The sequence below is a fragment of the Plecotus auritus genome (assembly GCF_963455305.1).
Source record: "Plecotus auritus genome assembly, chromosome: 7".
Classification (NCBI taxonomy): domain Eukaryota; kingdom Metazoa; phylum Chordata; class Mammalia; order Chiroptera; family Vespertilionidae; genus Plecotus; species Plecotus auritus.
In genome coordinates this window covers 69,412,095-69,438,030 of record NC_137774.1, presented here as the reverse complement: position 1 = coordinate 69,438,030, position 25,936 = coordinate 69,412,095, and the positions used below count along the sequence as shown (strand labels likewise).

General features: G+C 58.7%; 2 protein-coding genes across 3 annotated transcripts; both read right to left on the bottom strand.

Moving 5' to 3' along the window:
* PIGQ (phosphatidylinositol glycan anchor biosynthesis class Q) lies at positions 1–15,203 on the bottom strand. Of its 2 annotated transcripts, XM_080680478.1 has the most exons (12): positions 15,030–15,203; positions 10,969–11,667; positions 8,706–8,837; positions 8,431–8,551; positions 6,305–6,431; positions 5,816–5,969; positions 5,563–5,674; positions 4,712–4,792; positions 4,021–4,135; positions 2,342–2,403; positions 1,304–1,457; positions 1–758 (listed from the first exon to the last, which is right to left on the bottom strand). In XM_080680478.1, exons 2-11 carry the CDS (start codon positions 11,655–11,657, stop codon positions 1,305–1,307), a joined length of 1,746 nt encoding a protein of 581 aa, XP_080536604.1. In that variant the 5' UTR covers positions 11,658–11,667; positions 15,030–15,203; the 3' UTR covers positions 1–758; position 1,304. The 2 variants fall into 2 exon arrangements, with proteins under 2 accessions (XP_080536604.1, XP_080536603.1); XM_080680477.1 differs by having other exon boundaries at positions 1–1,457.
* Positions 15,204–19,827: 4,624 nt separating this feature from the next.
* On the bottom strand, positions 19,828–25,519 carry PRR35 (proline rich 35). The gene is made up of 4 exons (XM_080682506.1): positions 25,438–25,519; positions 25,173–25,312; positions 20,955–22,090; positions 19,828–20,690 (listed from the first exon to the last, which is right to left on the bottom strand). The coding sequence occupies exons 3-4, from the start codon at positions 22,049–22,051 to the stop codon at positions 20,057–20,059; spliced, it is 1,731 nt and encodes a 576-aa protein (XP_080538632.1). The 5' UTR covers positions 22,052–22,090; positions 25,173–25,312; positions 25,438–25,519; the 3' UTR covers positions 19,828–20,056.
* Between the last annotated feature and the right edge of the window lie 417 nt (positions 25,520–25,936).

Here is a 25,936-nt window from a genome sequence, read left to right as displayed (position 1 = left end):
ATCACACTCAAACACAAGAATCTTTAATGTCACATCAGAGAAAGACTGAGCCAGGATCTAACCCAGCAGAGGCTAGGCTGGTGAGAACTTCCATAGGGGCCCCTACTGTGATCTGCACTCAAGGAGTGTGGGTGGCAGAAGTGGACACATTGAGTGCCCACAATGAACGGGAAGTACTGCCCCCACCCCTACCTCCTGACTATGGCACGCGTGTGATGCCATCGTATCTTCAGGTTTCCTCACCCTGGGGATTCTGTGGCTCACACCCACACAGATTCTGCAGCCAGCCAGCAGGCAGATGCAGCCTGAGTGCCAGGACCCCTCCCCAGGGGCTACAGAAGCATCTGCCCAGGAGCTGCCTGCTTCTGCAAGAAGCCAGTGAGGGGAGATGGAAGATTTGGCCAAAGGGGCTGTTCCTGCAGGGACACAGGGCAGGTATGTGGCCGGAACTGGGCAGCTAGGTAGGTGGGCACTCAGCTTCTAGCAAGGCAGCTTTGAGCACCCCACATGGCCTGGCTTCACACAGGGATTCTCAACAGCATGTGGTTGGCTCTTCCTGCAAAGCAATCTCCCCAGGGAGCATCACAAGTAACACTGTGCAATTTAAGGCATGAGGAGTACTGCCATCCAGCTTCCTGGAGGGTCCTGCCTCATTGAGGCTGCTGGTTTGGGCCAGGGGTCAGTGATTGCTTGGATCCCCCATACTGGCCACTGCTCCACTGAGGCAGCTGAGAGGTGTCAGGGACCCAGGAGTGCATCTGCAGAAAAACCCCCAAGGAAGGAGATGCTTTGGGGTTCAAAGTCTCAGGAACTGTTGAGTGCAACCTGGGAGGAGTCCCTCCACCCACGCCAGAGTTGGACCACCATGGAGCAGCCAGACCTGTCAGCTTACCCCACTGAGAAAGGATATGGTGGGCAGAGGTGGGGCTCTATAAACCCCTCCTGGACAGGGTCTGGGTCTGAGCAGAGTCAGGGGGGTGGGGCTCCTTGGTAGACCTGGGGGGCATTGGGCTAACAGTGCCATCGCAACAGATTGGAAGTGGGTCCTGAGGCAAACAGAGCTCATTATGGAGCACAGGCCAGCTGACCAGGCTGGCCACCCCTATGACCTCAAATTCAACCTCATAGTTGGGAGGATATGTGACAGGCAAGGCCCAGTAGGGCCTGCAGAGGTCCCAGATGAACAAGGGCAGGGAAGGTAGAGTGCAGGGCCACATGCTACCTGACAGTCAACACCACCCTGGCAGGGTTGAGGTTTGACCATGTCGTGCAATGGTGCTGGGCAAGCTGGTGGCCGGGGTACCTCAGTCCTGCTTGTCCCCTCTCTGCCTCCAGGGGTAGATGAGCTCCCCAAAGAACAGCTTGCGACACAAGGAACCCCACGAGTGTTTGGGGTGGCAGCCACAGCTGGGGAGTCGGTAGGTGTGTACCACACGATTGTAGGGCAGGGGGTTGATCTGGAAGCATAAGGGTAGCAGTCAGCCCCCACCTCCCTGGGGCTTGAGCTCTCTAGGTCTCAAAAGCCCTCACAGGGGGGTGAGGGGTATCCCTGGGGCCAGCTCTGTGCCAGTTGTGCTCCTGCCTGTGGTCCATGGGGTAGGATGAGCAGCTCGGGAGGGAATGACCTGTTCTGAGCAGGCCACAGGGAGGAGAGTGGGCTGGGCTGGCAGAGTGCAGACCCCTCCACTCCAGGACCCATGGAACTCCCAGGAGCCTTCTCAGGGACACACCTCACAGGAGAAAACCACACAGGGCACCGGTTGCCTCCACATCTGACCTCTCCCAGTAACCCTCAGGCCAACCCCACCTGCCTGGACCCAACACTGGTACCCAGTGAATCATCCGGGGGGTCACCTGGCAAGTAGCCTGCTCCCTCCTGAAAGCCCAGGGCCCCAAGACTGATTCAGATAAAAGAGCCCAACAGAGAACAGATGTGTGTCCCAATGCCTTCACCAAATTTGTGCTGTTCTGCCTGGAACAAGAGCTCTTGGAGCCCAGGGCAGGATTCAGGGACCCATAGCCAAGTAGGCAGGAGCCCTAGACAGCCAAATGCATCTGACAATGCAGGGGATCTTGTCCATGGGCCCTACTGCGGAAGGTTCCAGGCAGAGCTGGTCACGGTGCAGAGAGGCCTTGGGAATGGGAAAGTCTCCCTTTGGGCTGTACCCCTTAGCTCTGCTGGGCCCTCCTGCCTGTACCTTGCCCTGGGCCCATGATGCTCTAAACCCAGGGCAGCAAAGAGGGGCCTCATCCCAGCTGCCCAGGAACATGGGCAGCATCATGGGGTAAGGAGAGGGATCTGTCCACAGACAGTAGTGTTAAGGGTACGCAGAGGCCTTACCTGCATCAGGAGGCGGAGGGGCCTGCCAGCCTCACGCTCCAGGACTTGAAACTTCACGCCAGCTAGAAGGAGAGCAAGGTGTTCCTGAGGAGGGGAGTGAACTTCCAGGGCTCCCAGGGCCCAGAAGACAACCCCCATCAGTCTTCCTCCTCTGTCAGCAGAGGAAGGCGTGGACAGAGGAGCTCTGGCGGTGAAGGCCCCTTAACCTCTGGGCAGCACTCAAGAGGGCTGCCTGAGCTCTTCTGCCCTGCCTGTCCTTCCCATATGCCTCTTTGAATGGGTTGCTGGGCCAATATCAAAGCTTCCTACACAAATCCACTGAGAGGAAAAATGGGAGGTCTGGCTAGCAGTGGAGCACAGCCTGTGCTGTTTTCCAAATGAGATGTGGGTTTTCCCACAGAGCCAACAGGCACTTGCTGGGTGGCTGCTGTCCTACTGGCATCTAAATGTCTTCCAAATTCTATGTGTGTGGCCAACTAGGACCTACCACGCCCCTGGCCTGCAGTTTGGACACCCAAGCCTGGGGATTCCCAGGCTGAAGGTTTTTTGAAAAGAGAAATAGGAGCTAATTATTATTTGATGAAGAGGCCCAAGGCAAATTCAGGGAAGAAGAGAGGAGACAGCAGCATCTGGGGCCTTTAATGTGAAGTTAAAACAACTCTACTCTGGCAGTGAGCCAGGGTATGGGGGAGGAGGGTACCAAGTCTTGGTCTCTCCACTTGTGTTGCACTGGCATTCTGAGGTGTAGGCTGGGGGCTGAGTGAACCTGGGCAGCACAGTAGATGGGTCCCTGGCCTGGCCATCTGTAGGGAAAGAGCCTTGTAAAGAGGGTTTAAGGGCACCCAGCAGACAGACTTTAGGTCCAAAACCCATGGAACACTCATATTTACATCCTCTGGGTCTGAGCTGGCTGGGAGCAGCCACAATGAGCTCTTGGGTGTCCCAAGCTGCAAACTGGGGTCAGGGCCTCCTGGGCATTGTGGTCAACTCGGGGGCCACCTGAACAACTGCTGGACAGGGGCTGTGCTAGAACTCTCCAAGTGCCCTGTATTCAAAGCCCCTACACCAACCCATAACCCTGTGACCAACTCGGGGGGACAGCCTCCCCTTAGGGGCATGTGGCCAACCCAGTGGTTAGTATCAGCATAAAAATGGGCAGCCACTTGCACAAGGGATGGCTGGGGGCAGCTGGGATGAGAGGCAGTGTCCCAGCAGATAGTGGTCTGCTGGGTACCAGGTAGGAGTGCATCTTGTCACACAGATCTGGCCAGGCCCAGCATCTTCCATCTTGGCATGGTGCCTCCAAAACTGAGAGTTACCAGCAGGCACACACAGCCCCACACAACCACATGAGTATACATCTTCTCTGAGCCACATGCAGGTAGTACTTACACCACTGGGGACAGACCTCAGGGCAGATATTCACACTTGTCACAGAAAAGGGTAAAAAAAGGAAGTATCATCCCTGTGGCCTCTGAAACCTGAGCACCAGCTGGGTCCTCTACCTCCAGCTCAGTGCAGGCAACTGGTACAGCAGACGGCCTGGGACCAGGGGTCTCTGTCCACCCTTCCCACCCTCCCCATGCACACCACCGCTTCCAGGCAGGAGGCACACATGGTGCAGTTTGTGTTTCTGCAGGGCCTACAGGTGTGTGCCTGCCCACCCAGCACAGACCTACCTGAGAGTCTGTAGGGCCGGCAGAGCCGCAGGCCGAGTGCATACAGCGGCAGGGAGTTGATAAGGTCCACGAGCAGATGAATCAGACCCTGCACAGTGACCACCAGGAGCCGGAGCTGCAGCATAGACAGTGCTCAGGGCCTCTGAGTCAGGACGATGGCCAGAGAAGGGTGACCAGGGACTCAAGAGCCTTGGGAGAGCATGTATCCCACTCTGAGGAGGGCACTAATCCTGTTCCAAACCCGATACACAAGCTCAGGAGGCAGGGAAGCAGAAGGCAGGAGAGGTTGGCCCTCCCACAAGGTCAGAAGAGACGGTGCTCTGATCCAGGGAAATAAATCACTGGTCCCTTGGCCCAGGTCACCTAGGTGCTGCTCCCTCCTTTATCTGAGTCCCCACCCCCATGCCAGACACGGGGAGACTACCACCATGACCCGCCCACCATGGGTCCTGTCCTCCTTGTACCTAGTTAAGTGTCCCAGAGCGGTGGGTGATGGCCCCCAGGGTAGAACCCCTATGCACTCCAGGGCCCAGCACACACTGCCCTGAGAGTTTAGAATAGCCATACCCCATATGGCCTACAGCCTGCCCATAAATGCCAAGCTGGCAGGCACATCTGGCAGCAACCACTCTAAGCACTGCGGGCAAGGCCCCTCGGCCAGGTGTCATGCCCAGAGTCCCCCATAGCTCACCAGGGTGAACACCAGGTAGTACAGGGCCGTGGTGGGCAGCAGGAAGACCAGGACGGTGAAGAGCAAAGTCCCAATAAACAGCTGCCAAGAGAAGGGCATCAGCTGGAGCTCACACTGGGGACAGCCCCCACAGCACTGCCATACCCCTGCTTCCCTCCCCACCAAGCCCACCCTATAATTGAGCAGAAAGGGGATGCCTGCTGGTAGGACACTGGCTTCCTGAGATAACTCATGAAAGCCTGCTGATGACAGCTCTCTCCAGTACTGGGGGTGAATGAATGCGTGCCCTCCAGACTCAGTGGCGCATGGGAGATGGGGATAGAGAGAGGACCAGCCAGTAAGGTGTACAGCCACATACACCAAAGACAAAGGGTTGTGAAAATCATGCAGAAAAAGACATGCCCTGGAGGTCAGCACTCAGGTTCCATGTGTTAGGTCTGAGCAAGCTAATGGGATAAGCCAGAATCAGGAACCTACTGCCTGGGTCACCTCCAGGGTCCCATGCCTAGGGTCATGTCCAGGGCCCACTGCCAAGTCACTTCTAGAGCCTGCTGACCACTGATTCCCTAGGGCCCAGCAGCCTCTTGAGAGCAGGGTCCACCTCCCATGTGGGATAAGGTTCTGCACTGAGGGCCCCACATGACCATGCATCTTGCAGACTCCCCAGGTCTCCGGGGTTGATGCCAACCCTGTGGCAAGTGAGCTGCAGGACAGGAGCAGGCTGCCTCCTCATGGTGCCCAAGCAGCTGCACTGGCCAGGCTCATTTACAGGGGTTGGCTGGACTGGAGCTGGGAGGTCACACTGGCCAACTGAGGCCAGGGTGCACCCTCCCCTGCATCCTGCCCAATACCTGGTCCAGGTCATAGGAGCAGGAGTCCACCCGCTGGCGCAGAACATTCCACTTCTTCCCTCGGAACAGGCGCCAGAGTGAGGAAAGGCCACAGATCTTCAGGCAGTACAGCCTGCATGACATGGGTGCCATCAGGACTGGGCCTGGGAACTGCACCACCCCTGTAGCCACCCAGCCCCAAGCCTGTCTCTGGTGCCCAGGGTATGGAGGGCTGCACTGGGCCAGCCTACAGGGGTGGGGAACACACACCCACCTGGCACCATAGACATAGAAGCAGTAGATGTGGAAGGTGAGGAGGGCGATGATGTCCGACAGGATGGACAGGGCAACTGTCAGGCCCAGGCAGGCTGAGAGGCCCATGTGCCACAGGATTCGCTCGATGAATGGGGACATGAGGTGGATGTAGCCTGGCAGGAGGGGGGTCAGCCCTGAGAGGGTGCTCAAGAAGGTCCTGGTCCCCCCACAAGTCCTCATTGAGGATGGTGCCTGAGTCTTCTGGAAACTGTGAGTGACAGACTATGCCACTGGCCATCCCTCAGTAGAGTAGCCAGCCTAGAACAGCAGGGCTCCACACACACTGGACACCAAGAGGGCAGGAAGCAGGGACCAAGGGGATGGTGCCAGGCCTGGGCCCCACTGCCCCGCTCAACCAGGGCCTGTGTCCCTGAGGGCACAGGCTTTAGGAGCCAAGTCAGGGATCCCTGGGAAATCCCATGGCCCACCCCCCCGCCCCAGCACTCACTGATCCACAGGTGGATATGGTACAGGAAGAAGCGGCCCAGCACCTGGTCCAGTGCCCGGTTCATCTTGAGCCCGGCGGGTGCGCCCATCAGCCACTGCAGCAGGTGCTGTAGCTCCTCAGCCACCCACTGTGAGGACACAGGGGCATGCTGTCCACAAACTGGGCCAGCCCGTCTGTGCAGGGCAGAGGTAGCCCGGGCTCCCTTCTTTAGGCGTTTGGACAGCCATCTTCTATCATGATGGGTACATGGGATTTCCCACACTTGCCTGGCCATGGAACCCCTCTTCACAGATATTCAGGGATTCGGGGCTGAGAGGCACAACTTATGATGCCAATAGTCTGTTCCTGGCCTTCTGGACAGGTAGCCCCTGATGGGAATCAACCTCAGAATAAAGCATCCTTGCCCCATCTCACCACTCTGGCCACTGTACCCACAGAAGCCCTTAGCCCCAGGCTCCAGGATATGGGACAGACCCAGGCTCACTGTGAACCTTTTAGGGATAGCCTGTGGGCCCACCCAGTCTTCTTCCACCAAGGACCCACCCACTACCAGCCACAGCAGAGGCCTGGGCCTGCCCTGGGTGGATGACCTCAGGTGAGGGAGAAGGTGTCCAGCCTGTCAAGGGCTCAGGTAGCAGGTAGGAGGATGGGAGGGTCCCCTAAAGGGAAGGATAGATGGGGACTCAGAGTCAAGATCAATGCCGAGTGAGGGCCAGAGACAACACAGGGACCCTCACCAGCAAGCTGACCAGTGAGTGTCCTGGCTGCCTTAGGAGGAAAGCCAATGTTCGTGTGCCATGCCAGCCCCAGTGGGCAGGCCCTGAGGACTCTCAGCCAATGCTGTGGCCACAGTAGTGACATCCCTGCCTCACAGTCAGAGGTATGCCACTACCACCATCCCTACCCTCAACTCCACCTGCCTTGCAGGCCTCTCCCAACCCCATGTGAAGGCCTCAGCTGTATTAGGAGCAGTGAGAAGGGGAACAGAACATTCTTTATAAATAGAGCTTATTTAATATTTAAAGGATAAGAGCTTGGCAGCAGGAAGAGGCTTTCATTTTTTAATTAAATATTTATATTTCTGAGCAGTTTCACAGAAAGGAGGTCTAGGGTGAAGTTGGCCACAGGCAGAGCACAGAGGAGCAGGCAAAGTAGCCAAGCCTCTTTCCCAGCCCCCAGCCCCTCCTTCCTCTAAGCTGGAGTACTCTGAGAAGCCACGGACACTCTTAGCCTGTGAGGGCTCCTGCCCACAGAGTCCGGTCCGGCCACATGTAGGCCCAGTAAGCAACTATAGCTGGATGCTGATAATGGCCAGAGGAGGCTGAGTCCACAAGGGCCACCCAGTCAGGCCTCAGTCACAGAAGGCCCCTGAAGAGGCTGGTAGATAGCTTAAGAGGCCAGAGGGATTGCCCTAACCAGGAAGACAAGCTCCCAACAGAAGTGACAGGGTCTTTGACTCTGAGGAAGGCAGGCAGAGAAGGTGAATGCAGCAGGGGGACCCTAGAAGGATGACGTGGCAGGAAGGAGGGAAGTAGCACCCAGGCCCTGGAAACATTGCCCAGATGTGCAGGGCAAGTCCAGGAGCATAGCAGATGAGCTAGTACCTCTGGCTTTCAGCATGGGAACTACAGAACCAATGCTGGGAGCGAGGTGACCACTGACAGATGGGAGGCCAGAGATCAGCCCTGAACACACAGGTTTTCATGATGCTGACCATGCAGAGGTCCCAACCCAAAAGGCAGCCAGGAGAGCAGAAAGTCATGCACTGGGGGCGGCAACAGGAACACTATGACACTGGGCCAGGCCCAGGGAGGTGGGTTCCCCCTAAAAGCCTTGACCACAAGGTGGCCCCCAGACACGGCCACCTTCAGGAAGAGAAGCTAGAAGCCAGGAGCTACAATTTGACCCTGCTTGGGAAGGTGGGCACCTGGCAGATCCAAGTCTCCATGGCTCCTAGGGAACTGGTCTGGGGTCAGTGAGAAGGATTGCTCTTGTGGCCACAAAACGTGGAGGGGAAGAGGTGCTCTAGTGGTTGAGGGGCCTCTGCTGCCCCCAGGAAGGGCCCCACCCCCACCCCAGGAAACAGGGATTGGAGTCCAGACCTGGCTCCACCCTATCCAACTCACATCAGCCACGGGAACAAGGGCATCAGCCAGCTGCCCAATGCGGTCTTTCCCATGGAGCCAGGACAACAGCGTGAGGCCTAGGGCCACGTCAAGGAGCACGGAGACAAGCATGTTGGCCTTCCTGGAAGGAGGGGTCCAACAGGAGTGGACGGTGAGGGCGGCCTGGCCAGAAAGGGTCAGCGAGGATGGGTCTGGTGCAGAGAAGGGGATGAGGCAGGGGCTTGGCCTATGGCACATCTGGCCACTGCCGAGTAGACCCAGGGAAGGCCCCGAACCTCATCAGCTGCGAAGCATTCTCGGCCTTCTGGGTGCTGAAGATGAATGTGAGCTGCTCCAGCCGATACCTGAGCTGCTCGCACGTGGAGAGCTTGCTCCAGATGAAGGACAGTGGCCACAGCTTGAATACCCTGTGAAGGAGCAGAGATGGATGAGCCTTCAGCTCCTCCTGGGGCTCTCCTGCCTGCCAGGGAGCAAGGGCTGCCTCAGTGTTACCAACACCCCTCACTGTGCAGACAGGAAGCCAGGCTCAGCCAGAGTCCCTGGTGGCACAAACATTGATGGCCACACTTGTGAACTCAGCAGGGCAGGAACACAGGTGGGAGGGCCCAGATAAGCAGCCCAGTGGGGCTCATGGTACATTCACAACCATTAACTAGGTGCCCGAGCCCCTCACAAAGAGCTGATTCCAGGCCAAATGCACCCCGGTAGTGGAGAGAAAGCACTGTATTGTCACCTAGTGCTTTGCTGTGCTGGATGAGTGATCCTCGTCAAGGGTCTCTGGGCTGACCTGGACTCCCAATGAGACTGATTTCTCACCAGGCAAAGGAAGCACTGAGACGCTTCCACAGACATTCAAACGTTGAGGGGACACGCTTGCAAGCAAAGATGAAGAAAGTGCTGGGTTGCAACTCAGCCATGCCCAGAGCTCCTTTCCACTTACAACCTTGCTGCCAGCAGGAAAAGAGAAAGGGCTATTGCAAAATATAGAGCCACCAACCAGCCACACTTGGGACTTTTCAAAAGGAAGAGGTCAAACCTTGAAAAGTTTAAAAGCTTTATCTCCAACCTATGAGCTATGAACCAAATCCAAGAAATGAAGAAAAATAATAAATTAAGAAATAAATGGCCCTAGCTGGTTTGGCTCAGTGGGATAGAGCGTTGGCCTGCAGACTGGAGGGTCCTGGGTTCGATTCCAGTCAAGTGCACATGCTCGGGTTGGGGGCTCGATCCCCAGTAGGGGGCGTACAGGAGGCAGCCGATCAATGATTCTCTCTCATCACTGATATTTCTATCTCTCTCTCTCTTACTCTCTGAAATAGAGATTTTAAAAAAAAGAAATGAAATGCGTTCAGCATACTTCCTGCCCCCTCCCCACCAACTCCAATGAAATGGGAGGTGGCCTCGCACTGTCTGCACAGACTCCTGTCTGCACAGCAGTCTCCCCAAAGTTCATACCAGCCCTGGGCAGCCTAGGCCCCAACAGCATCCCTGGGCTTGCCCTGGGGGAAACACGGGGCTCACTGCTGCATTGTGATGGCCATGACTCATTCATAACCACCACCAGTCCTTGACCAACATCTGACTGATGGGTTAATCCACATTTGGGGCACATGAGTAGTTATTAACCTTTCCTGGGTCCTTTGAAAACTGTTAAAAGCTAAGAACCTTCTCTCCCCAAAATTGTAGCTAGGCCAGACATACTTTCACATAGTTCATTCCAAGGGAATCATGAAGCTCTGAAACCCACCCATTCCCTGCAGCCTCCACAATCTAAGGCATGTCCACACACAGCTGCCAAGGTCTCTCTGCCAGAACAGGCCCTTGTCCTGATGAGCAGGCAAGGTCAGTCCCCAAACCAGGCAACTTAAACCCCTAGACCTAAGGGGAGAGGGTGCTCCCCACCAGAGAGATGGCTTATCACAGAGAAAGGGGCCCCTACAGCCCAGCCAGAACACCCTGGTGCTGCCCCAGCATTCCCCAGGGCCCTTGGGGCTTTTATAAATCCCTTGACCAGGCCTGCAGCCAGGAGTGTTCCAGGTGATTCCAGAGTGGCTAAGGCTGGAGACCACCACACCACACCCATGACTGTCAGTGAGTGGATACACCCCCCACAGCTGGTGTTTGCCCTGCTGGTGCTGGGGACAGGGAAGTGGGCGGGCCTATATGTGTTTAGGAGGATGAACAACTCCCAGGCAGGGCAAACACCAGCCCTCAGCCAGCAACAACTCAGTCTGTCCATTGTCTCACCTCCCTCTCAAGGGCTGGAGCTGAGGTTCACCCAGTACCCCTGCCCTGTGAGTCATACGCAATCGCCAAGGTTGCCAGGAAGCCTGGCTCTTCCTCAGGAGTGCAGGTCACCAGAACAGCAGCCACTACCAGGACACCCTCTGAGATACCAGGAGAGGAAATAGGGGAAGGCTGAAGTGTGGAGGACAGTTATGAGCCTCCGAACAGCCCTGTCTGGACCTTCACACTGAGGGGGTGGGCCTAGGACTTAGGAGTCTGACTCCTTCCTACCCTGGCCCCAGGGGTACCTACCGGCAAGTGCTGGCAGCTGAGATGAGTGACAGCAGGTAGGCCAGCAGCAGGCAGATGGGCCCCGAGGCCTGCTTGGCCAGCTCCACAAGAATGCTGGCCTCCACACCCTCTGACTGCCAGTGGCTCAGCCGCACGAGGCCCTCATCAAACCGGTCACTTTGGAAGAGTGCCTTGCTTCGTGCCACTGTGTCGAAGACAGCAGCCAGGCCCCTAGTGCTGGCCGTGGCATCCCCAGCCTGGTGGTCAGGCAGGGCTGTGGGCGGGTGCAGCTGGGACAGTAGCACCTTGCGCTGATCATAGAAGATGAGCATGACTTGGTCTTCGCTGGGGGCACTAGGGGAGGTAGGCACCTGCTGGTGGGTGGCCTTGCAGCTCCAGAACTTGCTGCCCCTCTCCCGGCACAGCTGGAGCCAGGGCTCGTGGGAGAAGATGGCGCCCAGGCCCTCCAAGAAACGGCCCAGGCTCTCCTCAGGCTCCTGCCGACGGTGGCACCAGGTGCCCAGCACAGCCACGCCTACTTGGCTGGCCTGTTGCACCTGGGCCAAGAGCTCCTTGACCTGGATGGGGATGAAGGGAAAGTGCACCACGGCCAGGACCACAGCACTGTTCTGCTCAGGGACCCACCGTCCAACCAGTAGGCCGCTGTCTGCTGAGGCACAGCATGTGGGGAAGAAAGCCTTCAGCACCATGCTGGGGACACTGGAAGAGAGGGGAGAGGCTTAGCTCAGAGCTGCTGCTGCCACCAACACTATGCCTCCATGGCCCCAGGGTGGCTGGTATCCCTGTGGCTATAGGCCATGGCCAATGTGTGGCACAAACCTCACTGGTTGGAGTAACCCAGTTTTGGGTTTGGCCATGGAGGCTGGTGTGGGGTCCCCGGATGTCCATCTCCCATGGGCGCTGCCCTCACTTTACCCTGGGCTGTTGTGAGACAGGCCCCAAATCACCCCTCATCCCCATCCCAAGGCAGGTCAATGCTTTCCCCCATTTCAGAGACAAGCAAGCTATTACATGACCTGCTCAGTACCACTCACAGGGGTTTCGAAGATAAACAAAAGGTTTTAACTTTTGCTTTTAAAGACACTGATTAGTTTTTTATGTGTAGCACGCGGGAAAAATGTAGTCTCATTAACAATTAAAGTAATGTAAATTAAAACTCTAAACAAGCTTGATTTACTAAGCTAACAAGAATAAAGTTGAAAATTTAAACAAATTGCTGCTGGGCTGAGGGAAACCAGACATGTGCACACTGCTGGTGGCTGTGGGCACTGGTGCAGACACCCCAGAAGATGCCTAGAAATGCGCCTGGTCACCTGAGCCCAACCTCCTGCCCAGTGAGTCTCCTAGAGAAGCCTCAGTGCTCAGAGAACAGGCTCAGCTCCCACAGGGCTTCTGCCTGTACCCTGACCTCAAGCCTATAGCCATGCCCATCCTGCCCTGGGAGCCCCATCCACCCGCCACTTCAGGGAAGGGCTTCCAACAGGGGAGTGTTTCCTCTTGTCACAGCTGAGCACCTTCTTTGGGAAGTATTCTTCCAACCATGTAGCTATCACAAGTGGGAGTGGGAGAAGTTCACTAGCCCTGGGGAATGGAAAGACATCATCATCTTCTCTCAGGAGGGACACCAGCCTTCCTGGCCTCTCAGTACCCTCACAAGGCCTCTGAGCAACAAGAACAGCTCCAAGTGGCAGAAATTCCTGAATTTTGTGGGACCGAGCCTTAACTTGCCCAGAAGTAAGCTCACTGGGGATGAGGGTTTCTCAGCAATCACCTCATTCTTCCACCTGAGCCCCTCCCAGATGGGGCCTGACCAAGCAGGACCTCACCAAGTATGGACGGAGGGCATTCATATTGAGGTGTGCCCTTTCTCAGACACTGGTGGCCCCCACCTCATCGGCATAAAGGGCAGAGCAGCCACCCTGAGCTAAGACCCCCAAGTTGGAGCCCATACTGGAAGGAGAAAACATAGGCCTTGGACTGAGCCTGGGCCTCCAGGCTCACCAGGCCCTTGGGGATAAGGGAAAAGAGACGCACACATGTTGGGGCAGTGTGACACTGTGGGAGCCACAGGGAGCCTTTTCCTGAGGACCAGGGGGCACTGGGAGGCCTCACACACACACAAATGCCCAGGATTTAAGAGGCTACTGATGCAGCTGCTCTTCTCCCCTGCAGGTAGCCCAGCTTAGGACTGGAGGGTCGAGGCCTCTCCCAGCCAGATTGTGAAAAGGGCCTCTCACAGCTATGGGTTCCAACTGAAAGGGCCCCTTTGAGTCCAAAGGCCCCTCCCCCAGTGACCAGAGAGGGCATGCAACAGTGTAGCCGCCTGGAGCCAGATCCCTGTGGCCATCATCAAGGGCATCCAGAGCCAACTTGTCTTCCAGAGCCAACTTGTCTTCCAGAGCCTTCTGCAGGGACTGCCTTCCTGAGAGGGACAGAGCGATTCTGCCTGTGAGGGACCCGGTGTGTCTGGCTTCACAACCACCATGGGGACCAGCCAGCACAGTCCAAACCTCTCAGTGCCAGCCGTTCAGGGCATACCAGCTCAGCCAGATGACACCATCACAGCCTTCGTGGGGACAACTCTCCCAAGAGCTAAGGAAACTGCTCATTTGGGAAGTATTCTTCCAACCAGGCAGCTATTTACAAGTGGGGGTGGGGGGAGTTCACTGTAGAGGAAGAAGCACACTGGACCGACCGCGAACAGGTGCTCTGAGGGAAACTGACTACAGGGTATGCTCACTTTGGGAAAATCTGTCGCCTTGTACACATTATGCTTCATCTACAAAGTTTACAAAAAAAAAAAAAAAAAAGAAACAAAGAAAAAAGAAGCAGTTCCTCATGTCTAAGGAAGAGCAGAGAGCAGAAGTTGATGTTCTTACCCGCGGGGCAGTGAGAAAGAACTCTTAACAGATTACGGAGCAAATTCCCATCCCTGCTCCCACCGCAGCCTCTGGGAGTGATGAGCACAAAGAAGTCTGCTCAGATCAGACAGCCAGAAAGAGATGAAAGAGCAGGCGATCGATAGCAGAGGTGCAGATTCGGAGAAAGAAGGGCAGTAACTTGGGCAACATGCACACCTTTAAAGACTAAAAACAAAACAAAACAAAACAAAAACACCAAAAAACAAACAAAAAAAACACAAAAAACCCACAGACAACAAAAACAAGGGCCCATACCTAGAAAAGCCTCCCCTGTTAGAAATGGCACCAAGTTCCCTTATGAAACAGTCCATTCCCAGATCAGTCGGGATCTCTGGGCTCGCGCCCCACAGAAGCAGAGGCCAGTCGACCTGATGAAGTAGAGCTGCACTTCCCCCTCCATCATCCTTAGCACAAACTGACTCCAGGAAAAAGCCCAGATATGGCTGGTCAAGGGCATCTCACTGGCTGCAATCCTCATCTGTGAGGCCTCCCAGGCACTGCTCCTCAATAGCTCACAAGAATTAGTTTTTACCCCATGTTGTTTGTGTTTTAAAAAATGTTTTCCCCATGTTTTGTGAACAGTGCCTTTTCCCCTCTCGTTTCAGAAGAATGGCCCACGAATCTAGGATTCTGTTGTTTGCCCTTAACTGCAGTCAGGGACAAATATAAAGTGCTGACAGCCAGTTTCTCTGACCCTGAGTGCCCTTCCGAAGAGTCCACAGCAAGACCCAAGTTGGGTGGGTCAGAAGCGGGAACGACTGGCCAGGCGCCCTTCACCCCACCGGGTGTTGGGACCAGACTCCCCACCAAAAGCACCCACATGGCCCGGTCACAAATCCACCCGGTCAGGGGAAACGGCCTCCTGGAGGGGGACTGGGAGGGGGGAGCTCGCGGGGGCCGCTCACTGCCCTCCTAAGTCGCAGGCCGGCCCTAGCCGGTGGCGTCCCCATTTTACGGATGATGAAACAGAGGCTCCGAGTGGCAAGAGAACTGCGCCGGCCCGGAGAAGTCTTCGGGAGAGCCTTTAGCTCCTTCGCCTGCGCCTGGTTCTGCCGGGCCCACAGCCCCGGGCCTGGGGCCGGGAGGGGGGCTCCCCAAGGTCACACTGCACGGACGTCAGCCCTCCCCGGAGATGCTCACCGGCTGTTCCCGAGAGCCGTGCCCTCGGGCGGTGGGTTCGGGATGAGGTTGGGGATTGCGTTGGGCGGGCCAGAACGGACGACAAGCAGTCGCAGTCCCCAGTCCCGCTGTGGCGGTGCCTCGGGACCCGAGCCACATTTCCGCCGGCTCCCAACGTTGCCGCGCAACGGTCCGGCCCCCAAAGGCGCTCGGGCTGCCCGCCGGCCTTGCCCGAGCGTTCCGCGGATGCAACGTTCCTGTCCCTGGAGACCGGGGCAGGCGCGCATAGTTTCCTTGTTCCCCCACAGCCTCCTTGTTCCCCACCCCGCAGCGTCCTTGTCCTTCCCTGCAGCATCCTTGTGCCACCCCACCTCAGCGTCCTTGTGCCCCCTCCAATCCATCTGCAGCATCCCCAACACCCCTGCCTTCCAATTCCTCCACCTTCCCACAGTTGCTGAACCTCCGCGGGTTTCCTCATCTGAGGGACCCAGGCTTTTAAGGTCCCCCACCCTCCCAGGGTGAAAGGACACCTATGCCCTATGTGTAATTCCAGAAAGAGCTGCCTCCCCAGCCCCAGGCTGGCCCCTTCGAACACTGGTATCTCACCCACTCCCACCCCCGCCCCCGCCCCCGCCCCAGAGACAGGTGGGCCAGGAAGTTGTTGGGCCCGGGGAGAACCAGCCCAGAGGCTTCAGCCATCTGATCTGATCTCAGGAGTGTTCCTTGCCTCTTCTGCTCTGGGGTATAATACCCTAACACCAGTAGCAACAACTATTGAGCACCTTCTGCACACGTTTTGCATTGACCCATTTAATGCCCCCACCCACAGGGGCTCGATGTATGGAGGGAACCTTTATCAGAGGTGAATGGCCTAAAAACTGCAGATCCCAATATCCTGGTGATAGACAGGAGCACCCCATCATCAGCCTTCAGGAGCAGGAGCAGTCACTGTCCCCTCCCCCGGAAGACCTCTTGCTGTCACTAGGAGCCTGTCTGGGCATCAGACTCATTCACCCCCACTTTCACACCCTTTTGGGGCCTCATTTCCCTGCTGTTTTTAAGTAGCAGGAATCTGTCTTCATAGGAAGGCTCTCCTAGATTTGACCACTGCCTGGAACCTTCCCAGCACCTCCACCCAGGAACTTGGAGCTGTTTGGTCCTGGTTTACAGAGGAGAAAATGAATGATCAGACAGCCTGTGAGAGTCTCACTTGGGAGAAGTGGCCAGGGCCATGAAGGCTCCCAATCCAGCCATGTGACACCCAGGGTAGCCCCTCCTCAGCCTCCCCTTACCTCAGCTGGGCCAAGAGAGGCTGCAGGAGGCTCGGAACCTGGGGCGTCTCTGAGGATGGGGATTATGAGGAGCCGCACCCCTGTCCAGGACATCTAGCCGCACCCTCCCTGCCTGCCTGTGACTGATTAGGAGACCGGGACTGGGGCATTGGGTGGAAGATCCTGCCTGAATAAGTGCTGGCAGCTTGTCCAACACGCTAAAGATCTCCAGGCTTCAGCTGCTGGCCCCAAAGCTCAGGCCTCGTGGGCCCCGAGCCAGAGGGCCAGGGCCTAAGTGGACATGGGAGTGGTGAGCTCTGGGGCACAGTGAACTGGGGCATGGAGAGAACCCAACTTTGGAGGCTGGGAGGCCGTTGATTTGTGGCTGCTGACAAAGTCTGAATTCTCTCTAAGAGAAGACAGGAGGCCAGCCCAGGGCCTGGCCCACTAGGTGCTCAGCAAATGTGCAGGATCAGGAAGATGTGGCTGGTGGCCCTGGAGGACTCTACCACTCATGGTGGTCTGGAGGCCTGAGGGCTGGACCCATGCACAGTGAGGGGGCTGCTGCCATCTAAGCCCACCTGGTCAGGCCAGCTACGAGTGTTACATGTAGCTGTCCCCTGCGTCCATCACCATGAGCTGGCTCTGGGGCCCAGAGACCATGCCCAAGGGCTTCCCCAGCCCCTCAAACACCATGCAGTTGGGTGTCCTAGCCCAAGGGAAAGGGTCAACCTGACACTGCTGCTTGTCTGCCACAATAACATTACCCTCCAGATCAGTGGACACACCCAACAAGCTCGCAGGCACTTCGGAATAGCTAAGCATCCCCAAACTTCTCACTCACAACAAAGCCCCTGTAGACCCCAGGCCCACCCACCAGGGCCCCTCCAGTCCCAGCCTGGAGGCTGGGACCAGCAGCTCCAAAGTGGGTCCCACTGTGAAGCTTTGTACAGCTCCAGAAAGCAGACAAGGGCATCCATAGCCAGCCCCCGAGGAGCCAGGAAGTGCCCACCATCACCCAGTTCCTCGGGCACTTGGGAAGTGTGCTGGGGTGCGTGGACAGCCCTGTGGACAAGTTCACTGACCACCATGAGCACAGCAGCTGTCACAGCCACATCCTCTGGCACGAAGTCCCTGAACCCTGGCACCGGGCAGGACAGGTGGCAGACAGAGAGTCCCTTAAGGTCCAGCACGTAGATGCAGGGAGCAGCTCCAGCTTTCAGGAAGAGCAGGCCACCCAGGGAGCAGTGCAGACCCTGGGCCCCCCTTCAGCCCTGCAGGCACCGGGATCTGCCTGAGCAGCCAGGAATGAGTCGAGTCTCCAGGAAGGTCCAGAGTGAGTGAAGGGCCTCGGGGGCAGCTGGCCACCTGGTGGGGAAGCCCAGAAGGAAAGAGCAGAAAACCAGAAGGTGGGTGTGCCAGCGAGTTACTATGGTTGGGCCAAGTTTGGGGCTGCTAGAGAAAGCATGCCCCGCGGTGTGCCGAGCAGCAGCTGCCTCAGTTCCCCCGTGCCCTTCCAGGCAGTGCTAGTGTTCTGTTTTTCCAGATGAGGCAACTGAGGAGTGAAGGTGGGGATGGAGGTGTGGGAGCTGGATTCAAACTCAGTTCCACCATGTCCTGAGCCTGGTTCAGCCTGCAAACCCAGCAGCCAGATGTCTCTAGGTCCTATTTTCCCAGCATGATGCCTGGAATACAGTTCTGGGAGACATGGACCATGAAGGTTGCTGTGGGCTTTGCTCTGAGACCTGAATGAGCTTGCGGGCATTGAGATGTCCCAAGATGGGGGTGAGGGTGACAGATGAGGAGTGTTTCTCAAACTCACTTGCCCATGAAACAGTTCCTTCCTTTAGGCAAGGAAAGTGACCCTTCTTGGGGACAGCCCAAGTCCCTGCCCATTCATACCACACAGTCCCTGGAGACTTCCAACAGCCGAGGGATGAGGCCAGGGTCCTGTTCTACGCCTCCCCACCTGCCTTACCCAGGGAGGCCAGCGGGAAGGGTCTTCTGCCCAGGGCCAGACTTTGGACCCTGCTCCAGCAGCAGCCTCTGTAGTTGGAAACTAGAGCCTGAGGGAGTGGAAGGGGCCACCTTGACATAGGCAAGGAGGAAGGGGCAGGAGAAGCCACTGGGCCCTATGGAGTCCTGACACTCCACTTCCACTGCTAAACCCCAGGGACTCCCAGTGCTGCCACATTCCTGCCTTGGGGCCTTTGCCCTGGCCTCTGGGCTATTCTTCCCACTGCCCCTGCTTGGCTGGATGCCACTCGTGGTTAATGCAACCAACCCCTCCCCAGGGAGGGCCCACAACCGTCCACACCCCACACCCTTCTACGATGTCAGGCATGGGCTCACTCTTTAGAAGGCTCTGAGCAAATATCTGCAGATAAAGCGGTCCCACCCCCCGACCCCCAGCAGGACCAGGGGCCAGGTGGAGGACTTCCAGGGGTCCATCTTGTCCCCCTACCACTAGAATGGGCAGGTTGGGTCCTGTCTCTCTGTTTCCATTTCTGCACCGGTGAAGCTGGGTGATCTCCCCCAACAAGGCCAGGCTGTTTGCCCTGTGGGTGATGAGAAATCAGGAAGCAGCAGACACGACATCTACAGGTGCCGATGGGAGGCCCAAGGCTCAGGACCTGGGGGTTCTCTGGACACTTCCTAACTCAGCCCACAGTCCCCTGCAGCTCCTCTGGGAAGCCCCTGGAAGGTGGAGGGTCAGCCTCTGTCTGCAACTCACAGCTCTCCCCGCCTGGCTGGCCTACACACCCCTCTGGACACTGGCTCTTAACGCCCCTTGGTGGGGAGGGCGGCCGATGCTATCTGCTGCCCGGTACAGTTAATGGGGCAGCCACAGGTCCTGCTCCGACTGGCCCCAGCCCGGCTGGTCCAGCTTGGGGAAGCCAGGCGCAGGCAGGAACTGCCTTCCCTGGGGCGATTCCTGAGTGGGCCAATTCCCAGGGAGAGAAGTGATTAGCTGGGTCCAAGGGTCCCCTAGGAACCCCTCCCTCCCTGCCCCCACCCCAGCCTGTGGGGAAGGCCAAGTCTAGCCTGGTCGTACTGGGAGGAAGGCAGCGAGCTGTGAAGGCCACCCGATGCCTATAATGACTGCAGGGGCTGGCAGGGGCCCAGTGGAGGCCATGCTGGGCAAGCAGCCCTGGGCCACAGAACGTGGGGAGCACCTTTTAACTGCAGTGGGAGCAGCCTCCAGCATGGATCTGACATTAGGGCTGCCCTGCCAAACACAGGGGCTGGAGGCATGCCTGGAGGCCCTGCCCACCACCTATGTGCTGATACACTGGTCTGACCCGCGCACCTGCTTCTCCTTGCTCTGCCTCTTCCGATGGAAAGCCCCCCACTCTATCCCCAGACTCTGCCCCTCCAGGGAGGGCCCAGTCTACAGGAGGCAGGTTAGGATCTGAAGGTGGATACCCGGCAGGGCGGCCCAGGACACTGCCTACCCAGATGCCCATGGCTGGTACAGTTGCACAGGGGGAAGGTGTTCCGATGGTGACAGTGGAGCAGCAAGGGAAAGAGGAGGCTCAGACAGGGTGTGTGAAGGTGGTTTCTATTTTAATGTCCACAGCTGTGATCAATAAAAAAGCCGTGACTCTCTGCTGTCCCTGTGTGGCCCCAGAGACAGGCCACGGCCGTGGTGGGTGGGGTCTGTTCATGGGCATGCTGGGCAGGCTCCAGGTCTCAGCCCCTGGGGCTGAGGTAGGCAGGGGTCCAGGTGGTGTGCATGGGATTGGGGAAGGGCCTCTGTCTGTTACGGAGCTGTGGTCAGACCTCGGCCCCTGGGGAGCTCTGCAGGCCAGAGACAGCCTCGGGAGGCCAGGAGCCCCCAGCCCTGCCACGGGAGCCCCAGCTACTGCCAGGAATGACAGGGTCATCTGGGGCTGGGATGGAGAGCCCCGGGGGAGGGACACTGGAGTCAGCCTCACACTTGGTGGTATGGCCAGAGAAAGGCTCAGCCACTGTGGGGCCCAGCATCCTGGGTGGCTCAGGGGTTCCCTGGGCCAATACAGAACCCAGCTCTGGTTGCCCCCAGGACCCTGAGGACACCTCGGGCACCTTGGAGGGCGTCCGTTTCACCGAGAGGTCGAGTGGCATGTCTGGGGGCCGCACAGCCTGCTCTAGCACCTGGTGGATGGTGAGCAGCTCCCTGCGGATCTTGCCCAGTTGCTCCCGCAGAGGCCGTGGGGCCAGGCCCCTGGCAGGTGCCAACTGCCCCAGGCGCTGCTCCACCCTAGCATAGTCGCCGAGAGCCCGGGTCAGGTCCTCACACACATGCCCAGGGCCCCCCAGCACCAGGCCCGGTGGCTGCTGGGGCAGCGGGGAAACAGGGCCCAGGATCTCCGGGTCGCCTGGCTCCTTGTCCTCAGGCCAGAGAATCATGGAGGGGCCATTCCGCAGGCTAGGGAGTAGGAGCTGGTTAGAAGGCTGTGCTGCCCCTTTGTCCCCCCAGCCTCTGCCCCACTCTCTCTCATGCCCCCTGTGCAGTCTGTCTCCCTGGCCTAGAGACCCAGGACCCCAGAAGGACAGACTGGCTCTCTGGTCTCAGTATCCTCTCTGTGGCCTGAAGCACATATTCCTGGACACTAAGTCAGAACAGAGGCCCAGCCCTCCTCCCCCAACCTCAACCCACCCCCCAACATGACTGGGAAACCCTGACACCTACCTGCTCTGGGAACCAAAGTTGGCCAAGCTGGAGGGAGCCTTCGGGGGCTCCAGCCTGCTTCCCGGGGGCAGCTTCCTCTTGGGGTCACTCTGGGCAGCCAGCTCCAGCCCTCCCTCCTGCCCTGGGTCCCTGGGGGCACCACAGGGCCAGGGCCCACCCAGCCCAGGTACTGGCACTTTTAACAGCCCAGGGGCCAGAGTCCCAGGGGGTCCTTTGGGAGGAGCAGGAGCCTTGGCAAGGGCAGCAGCCTTACCTGCCTGCAGCCCCAGGCTGTGCTCCAGGAGCAGAGGGTAGTATAGGTGGGGGATAGGGCTGGGGCGCTCTAGGGGCTGCAGGGCAGGGAAGGCAGAGGCTGGGGGAAGCAGGGGGCTGGCTGAGCCCAGGAAGGGCATATGGGCTGCCGTGGCCAGGGAGGGCCCCAGGTAGGAAAAGAGGCTGGGGCCAAGAGGGTAGTTGACTCCCAGCAGGGACAGCTGGAGGCTCTGGGCCTCAGGGAACTCGCTGGAGGTGGGCGGAGGGTAGCAGGGGACGCTGCTCTCAGGGCCCACTGCAGCTGAGTCTACCACAGCCATGCTCCCGAGGCCCCTGCCCAGGCCTGGCTTCCATGACTCGGCCAGCAGCCCTCCAAGGCCCACACCCTTCTGGGCATCCTTGGCTGCAGGGGGTGGTGTCCCTGAGGACCCCTCAGCCTCTGGCTTGGGGCCCCCTACACAGCGGTGCAGGGAGAGAAGGTCAGTGACAACAAGGTCGGGCGTGGCGGGAGCATCTGGGAGCCGAGCTCCTCGGGGTCGCCTTCCCGGTTCCGTGGGGTCAGAGGGGCAGTCTGTAGCGGGCTCCAGGGGCCGGGGTGTGGCAGGGGCACGGCGGCATGCCCAGTCGGGGGAGTCAAGCAGCAGCGAGAGGGAGTCCTTGCAGAGGCTGTACTTCATGTGGTTGTAAAGGTGTGACTTCTCCAGGCAGGTGAACGGGCACTGGAAGCACTTGTAATTGTAGGGCTTACCCCAGGGCCGCGGGATGTAGTGTGGCTTCTTGGGCTTCCGTGCCCGTGCCCGTGCCCCAGAGCCCAGGCGGCATGAGCTTGCCACCTCTCGGGACATGGCAGCCTGCTAGTGGATCGGCCACGGCACCATGGCCACCTGCAGACAAGGGGGCCTTGGTCAGTGCCTCTGTCGGCTCCCAGAGCTCCAGGGGTAGAAGCCGGGTATGGCATTGCCTCCTCCCTGAGCCTGGGCTTCCCTGCCTTTCCACATGTAGTTCAGACCTAGAACACTCTCCCCACCTCACCCTTCAGTCCCTCTCCACCCACACTTCTAGAGCCACCAGGTGTAGATGATAAAAATGCAGGATGTCCAGCCCTGGCCAGTGGGGCTCAGTGGCTAGAGCGTCGGCCCACACAGAAGGGTCTCGGGTTCGATTCCTGGTCAAGAGCACCTACCTGGGTTGCAGGTTCCATCTCTGCCCGGTCGGGGCGGGTGTGGGAGGCAACCAATCGATGTGTATCTCTTACATCGATGTTTCACTCTCTCTCTCTACCTCCTTCCTCCCTCCCTTCCACTCTCTCTAAAATATCTATGGGAAAAAATATCCTTGGGTGTAGATTAACAAAACAATACAAAACAAAAAACAAAAAGAAATGCAGGATGCTCAGTTACATCTGACTCAAATAAATGACAAATACTTTTTAAAATCTAGCCAATATTTGGAACATACTATAAAAAGTATTTGTTGTTTACCTGAAATTTAAGTTTAACTAGATATCTGGTATTTTATCTCTGCCTCAGGCCCAGCTAGCCCCCAGCAGGCCCAGTTCTGGGGTGATTCCATCCAGACCTGTTTCTGTTTACCCAACGGGCATTGGTGAGTGACTGGAAGGAGCTAAGTATGACCAGGCCTGGTCCTGGGGGACATCAGCTCTTCCTTGTCTTACTCCCCTCCAAAGACCCCCTGCTTGTGCCAGGAAGCTGAGATAAAAGCCACTGAGATGAGAAGCCGGCAGAAGGCTCTGAGCCTCTATGTGCACACGCATGAGTGTGTGCTCCTACTGGGTACACGAGCTTTCTGAGGGGGTCAGCCTCACGGGGGTAAGCCAGGCTGGGGGGCGTGGATGTCACAGCATGGCCCCACAGCACAGCCACCTGCTCAGCCTGGCTCCATCTGGGTGGCTTCGGGCAGGTCAGCAGCCGAGCCTGCAGTTGCTGAGCTCAGCCAAGACCTCTTCCTCTTCCCATGCCCTGCATGTTCACTCAGAGCCGTTCTGCACTCCATCTGGGCCACCACCTGGGCCGTCCACAACCCCGGTGTGTGCCTGTGTGGGGCACAAAGAGAGTGTGCACACACTCACGTATGAGGCTCTAGTCGAGCTCTCACTCAGTGCCTGGAGGGACAACCTCTGCACCGCTGGGCTGAGTGGGAAGAGAGTGGACCTCCAAAATTCATGGGGTCCAGGCACAAGCACACACAAAACTCACACCACACTCATTGTGGACATGGTAACTGCATATGAATGCACTCACAGTGCAGGCGGGGTGTGAGCAGACACTCAGACACATTCAGGTGCAATGTGCCCACACATACATACACACTACACACATGGTCACAGACACTCTCATGGATGTGGACGGACACACTCATCCTGCTCCCAGGGCTCAGGGATGGCCAGTGGGTTAAGCAGGGGGCTGGGGCAGCCGGGCAGCCACAGAGAGCAGGTTGTTCTCCCTGCCGGCCTTCGGGCTCTGCACATGGCAAGCAGTCATGTCTGCTGCTCTCCAACACTGGGTGGGCACCCCCATTATGGGGACAGCCAGAGAGGCAGAGAAGGCTGTCCACGCGAAGAGGCCTTTGAGAGGGGTTAGCACGGGCAAAGCTGGGACGTGGAAGGCAGGGTAAGCAGAGATTAGCAGAGCAGTTTGTGGATGTCTACATCTGGGAGGGGATGGGGCTCCAAAAGGGGTGAGGGATTGGGAGGAGGGGGCTGGGACCAGGAAAGGGCTCCCTGGACTTAGTGGTGGGTGTAGAGGCAGGCCCCAGCCCCCAGCCCCCCAAGATACAGATGACAAATGGGCATGTATGCTGGGGAGACAGAGACGGCTGTGCTGGGGCCATCGATCACCCAGCCCTGGGAGCCACACAGCTGTGCTGCCTGGTGCCACCGCCCACCTCACCTCCCAGCCCAGTCCCTGGACTCAGGGGTGGGGGTGGGGTGGGGGTATCCTCCTGGGCCCCAGGACTCAGGAGGAGCAAGTGGGGGGCTTGTCCAGGAACCATCTCAGCAGCTGCTGACTGCACAGGGATCCAGAGGATGCCTGACACCCACCTGGCATACTTGTGCACAAGCATGAGACACCCCCAGAAACCAGCACGTACCCACATACATCCAAAGGCACATTCATTTGCACACGTGTCCCAACCCGTGACTGGGTGCATGCTTCCAGAGGGGCCTGCACCCACATTGTGCCAACCCAGACACCCGGATCCCACTAACCTTTCCTTGTCTGGGGGAGAACTGGGGGCAGGCCAGGAGCAGGAGGCCCCACCCCAGGAGGGGAGAAGGGACACGCAGCTCCTGGAGCAGCCACTAGCCACCAAGGGATTACAGCTCACCCATCCCGCCGGCCCCTTTGGGACTCCGGAGCACCCCACAAGGTGTAGGGCAGAGGGGGTGAGCAGGCTACTCCTTAAGACCCCCAACTCCCTCCCCCTGCCCTCCCCAGCCTCACCCTGGAGGGCGCCCTCCTAAAGGGATGGGGCTGCTTCGCTCAGTTGATCCCGGTGCACGGAGCCTGGACGCTGGGAAGTGGGGAAAGTAGTGTCTGGGATACTCCCGAAGTCCCACCGCCCCCCCACCCACCTCCACGTTGCCCTCGTGCCCAGCCCGGCCCCACGCGGCCCCTGAACTTGGCCAGCTGCGCTGAAGCTCGCGCTCACCCTACCTGCGCCCTGGCCGGAACAGAGCCCGCGGCGCCCCGTGAAGTCTGCACGTCGCCCCAGGATCAGGCAGAAACTTCTCGCTCCTTCCCCACTCGGTACCCTTTTCTCCCCATCCCACGCGAAACCGGCTCAGGCTCTCGGGGTAGCGACACGGACTCCCGCGGGGGAAACTGAGGCCCGATGCTAGGAGCGCCCCGCCCCCCCTCCCACCACCACCACCACCACCACCACCACCACCACCACCACCACCACCACCACCACCACCACCGCGCGCGGTCTGCAGTCACTCACTTGGCAGCGAGTCCCCGAAGCCTCCACCACCAACCGAGTACCCCCGACGCCGACTCGCACCCACTGAAGTTGGCGGCAGGAGCGGCCGCGCGTGCGCCGCCGCGCTGGGCTCCGGGGGGCGCTGCGACCTCCAACACGGACTAGCGGGGGAAGGGAAGAGCGACTGCAGGTTGCGATCTCCCCTTGGCCACCCCAGGTGACCCGCTCTCCCCCAGCCCCCGTCTCTCCTCCTCCCGCGCACAGTTACGCCCTCGCGCGCACTCACCAGCCTGGCGCGTCCAGGACCTGACCAGCTCTCTCCGCAGCGCCGGTAACTCCTGGATAGAGCGGTGGCCAGTGACACCGGTGGCACCACCAGGGATGGGCAGCGTCGCGGAGGAGCCAGGAGCGGAGGCGCAGGTGTACAGACGAATGCGGGGCGCCTGGCACCGTCCCCGCCCCCCGTCGCCTGCAGGCTGCCGCGGGGGTGCGCGCAGAGGCGGCCAGGTCTCTCGGGGTCCCCGCAGCGGTGTGATGGGGTGTCAGCGGCCGAGGGCACCTGGAGAGGGGCCGTCAGCACTCATCCGTCAGGGCAGGGCTCTGGCCCCTGACAGCTGCCTGCCTGAGCCAGGGCCTAGGGGCCAAGCCCCAGGACAGGAGGTGCTGTGGGGAACAGAGCCAGCCTTGGGAGGAGGCCCGGGGGGAGGAGGGGGCTGTAGCCCAGCCCAGGAGGGGACAGGCCCAGCCCAGGAGGGGACAGAGCCTAGACCTAGGAGGGCTGGAGC

What these genes read in the sequence shown, in the direction of transcription:
- PIGQ (XM_080680477.1), bottom strand. Translation starts at nt 11,657, where the DNA reads ATGGTGCTGAAGGCTTTCTTCCCCACATGCTGTGCCTCAGCAGACAGC. An exon ending in AATGCTTCGCAGCTGATGAG is followed by an intron (nt 8,552 to 8,705) that starts GTTCGGGGCCTT and finishes CCCTCCTTCCAG; the next exon opens with GAAGGCCAACATGCTTGTCT. An exon ending in CCATATCCACCTGTGGATCA is followed by an intron (nt 5,970 to 6,304) that starts GTGAGTGCTGGG and finishes CCCTCCTGCCAG; the next exon opens with GCTACATCCACCTCATGTCC.
- PRR35 (XM_080682506.1), bottom strand. Translation starts at nt 22,051, where the DNA reads ATGTCCCGAGAGGTGGCAAGCTCATGCCGCCTGGGCTCTGGGGCACGG. An exon ending in AACTTTGGTTCCCAGAGCAG is followed by an intron (nt 20,691 to 20,954) that starts GTAGGTGTCAGG and finishes CCTACTCCCTAG; the next exon opens with CCTGCGGAATGGCCCCTCCA.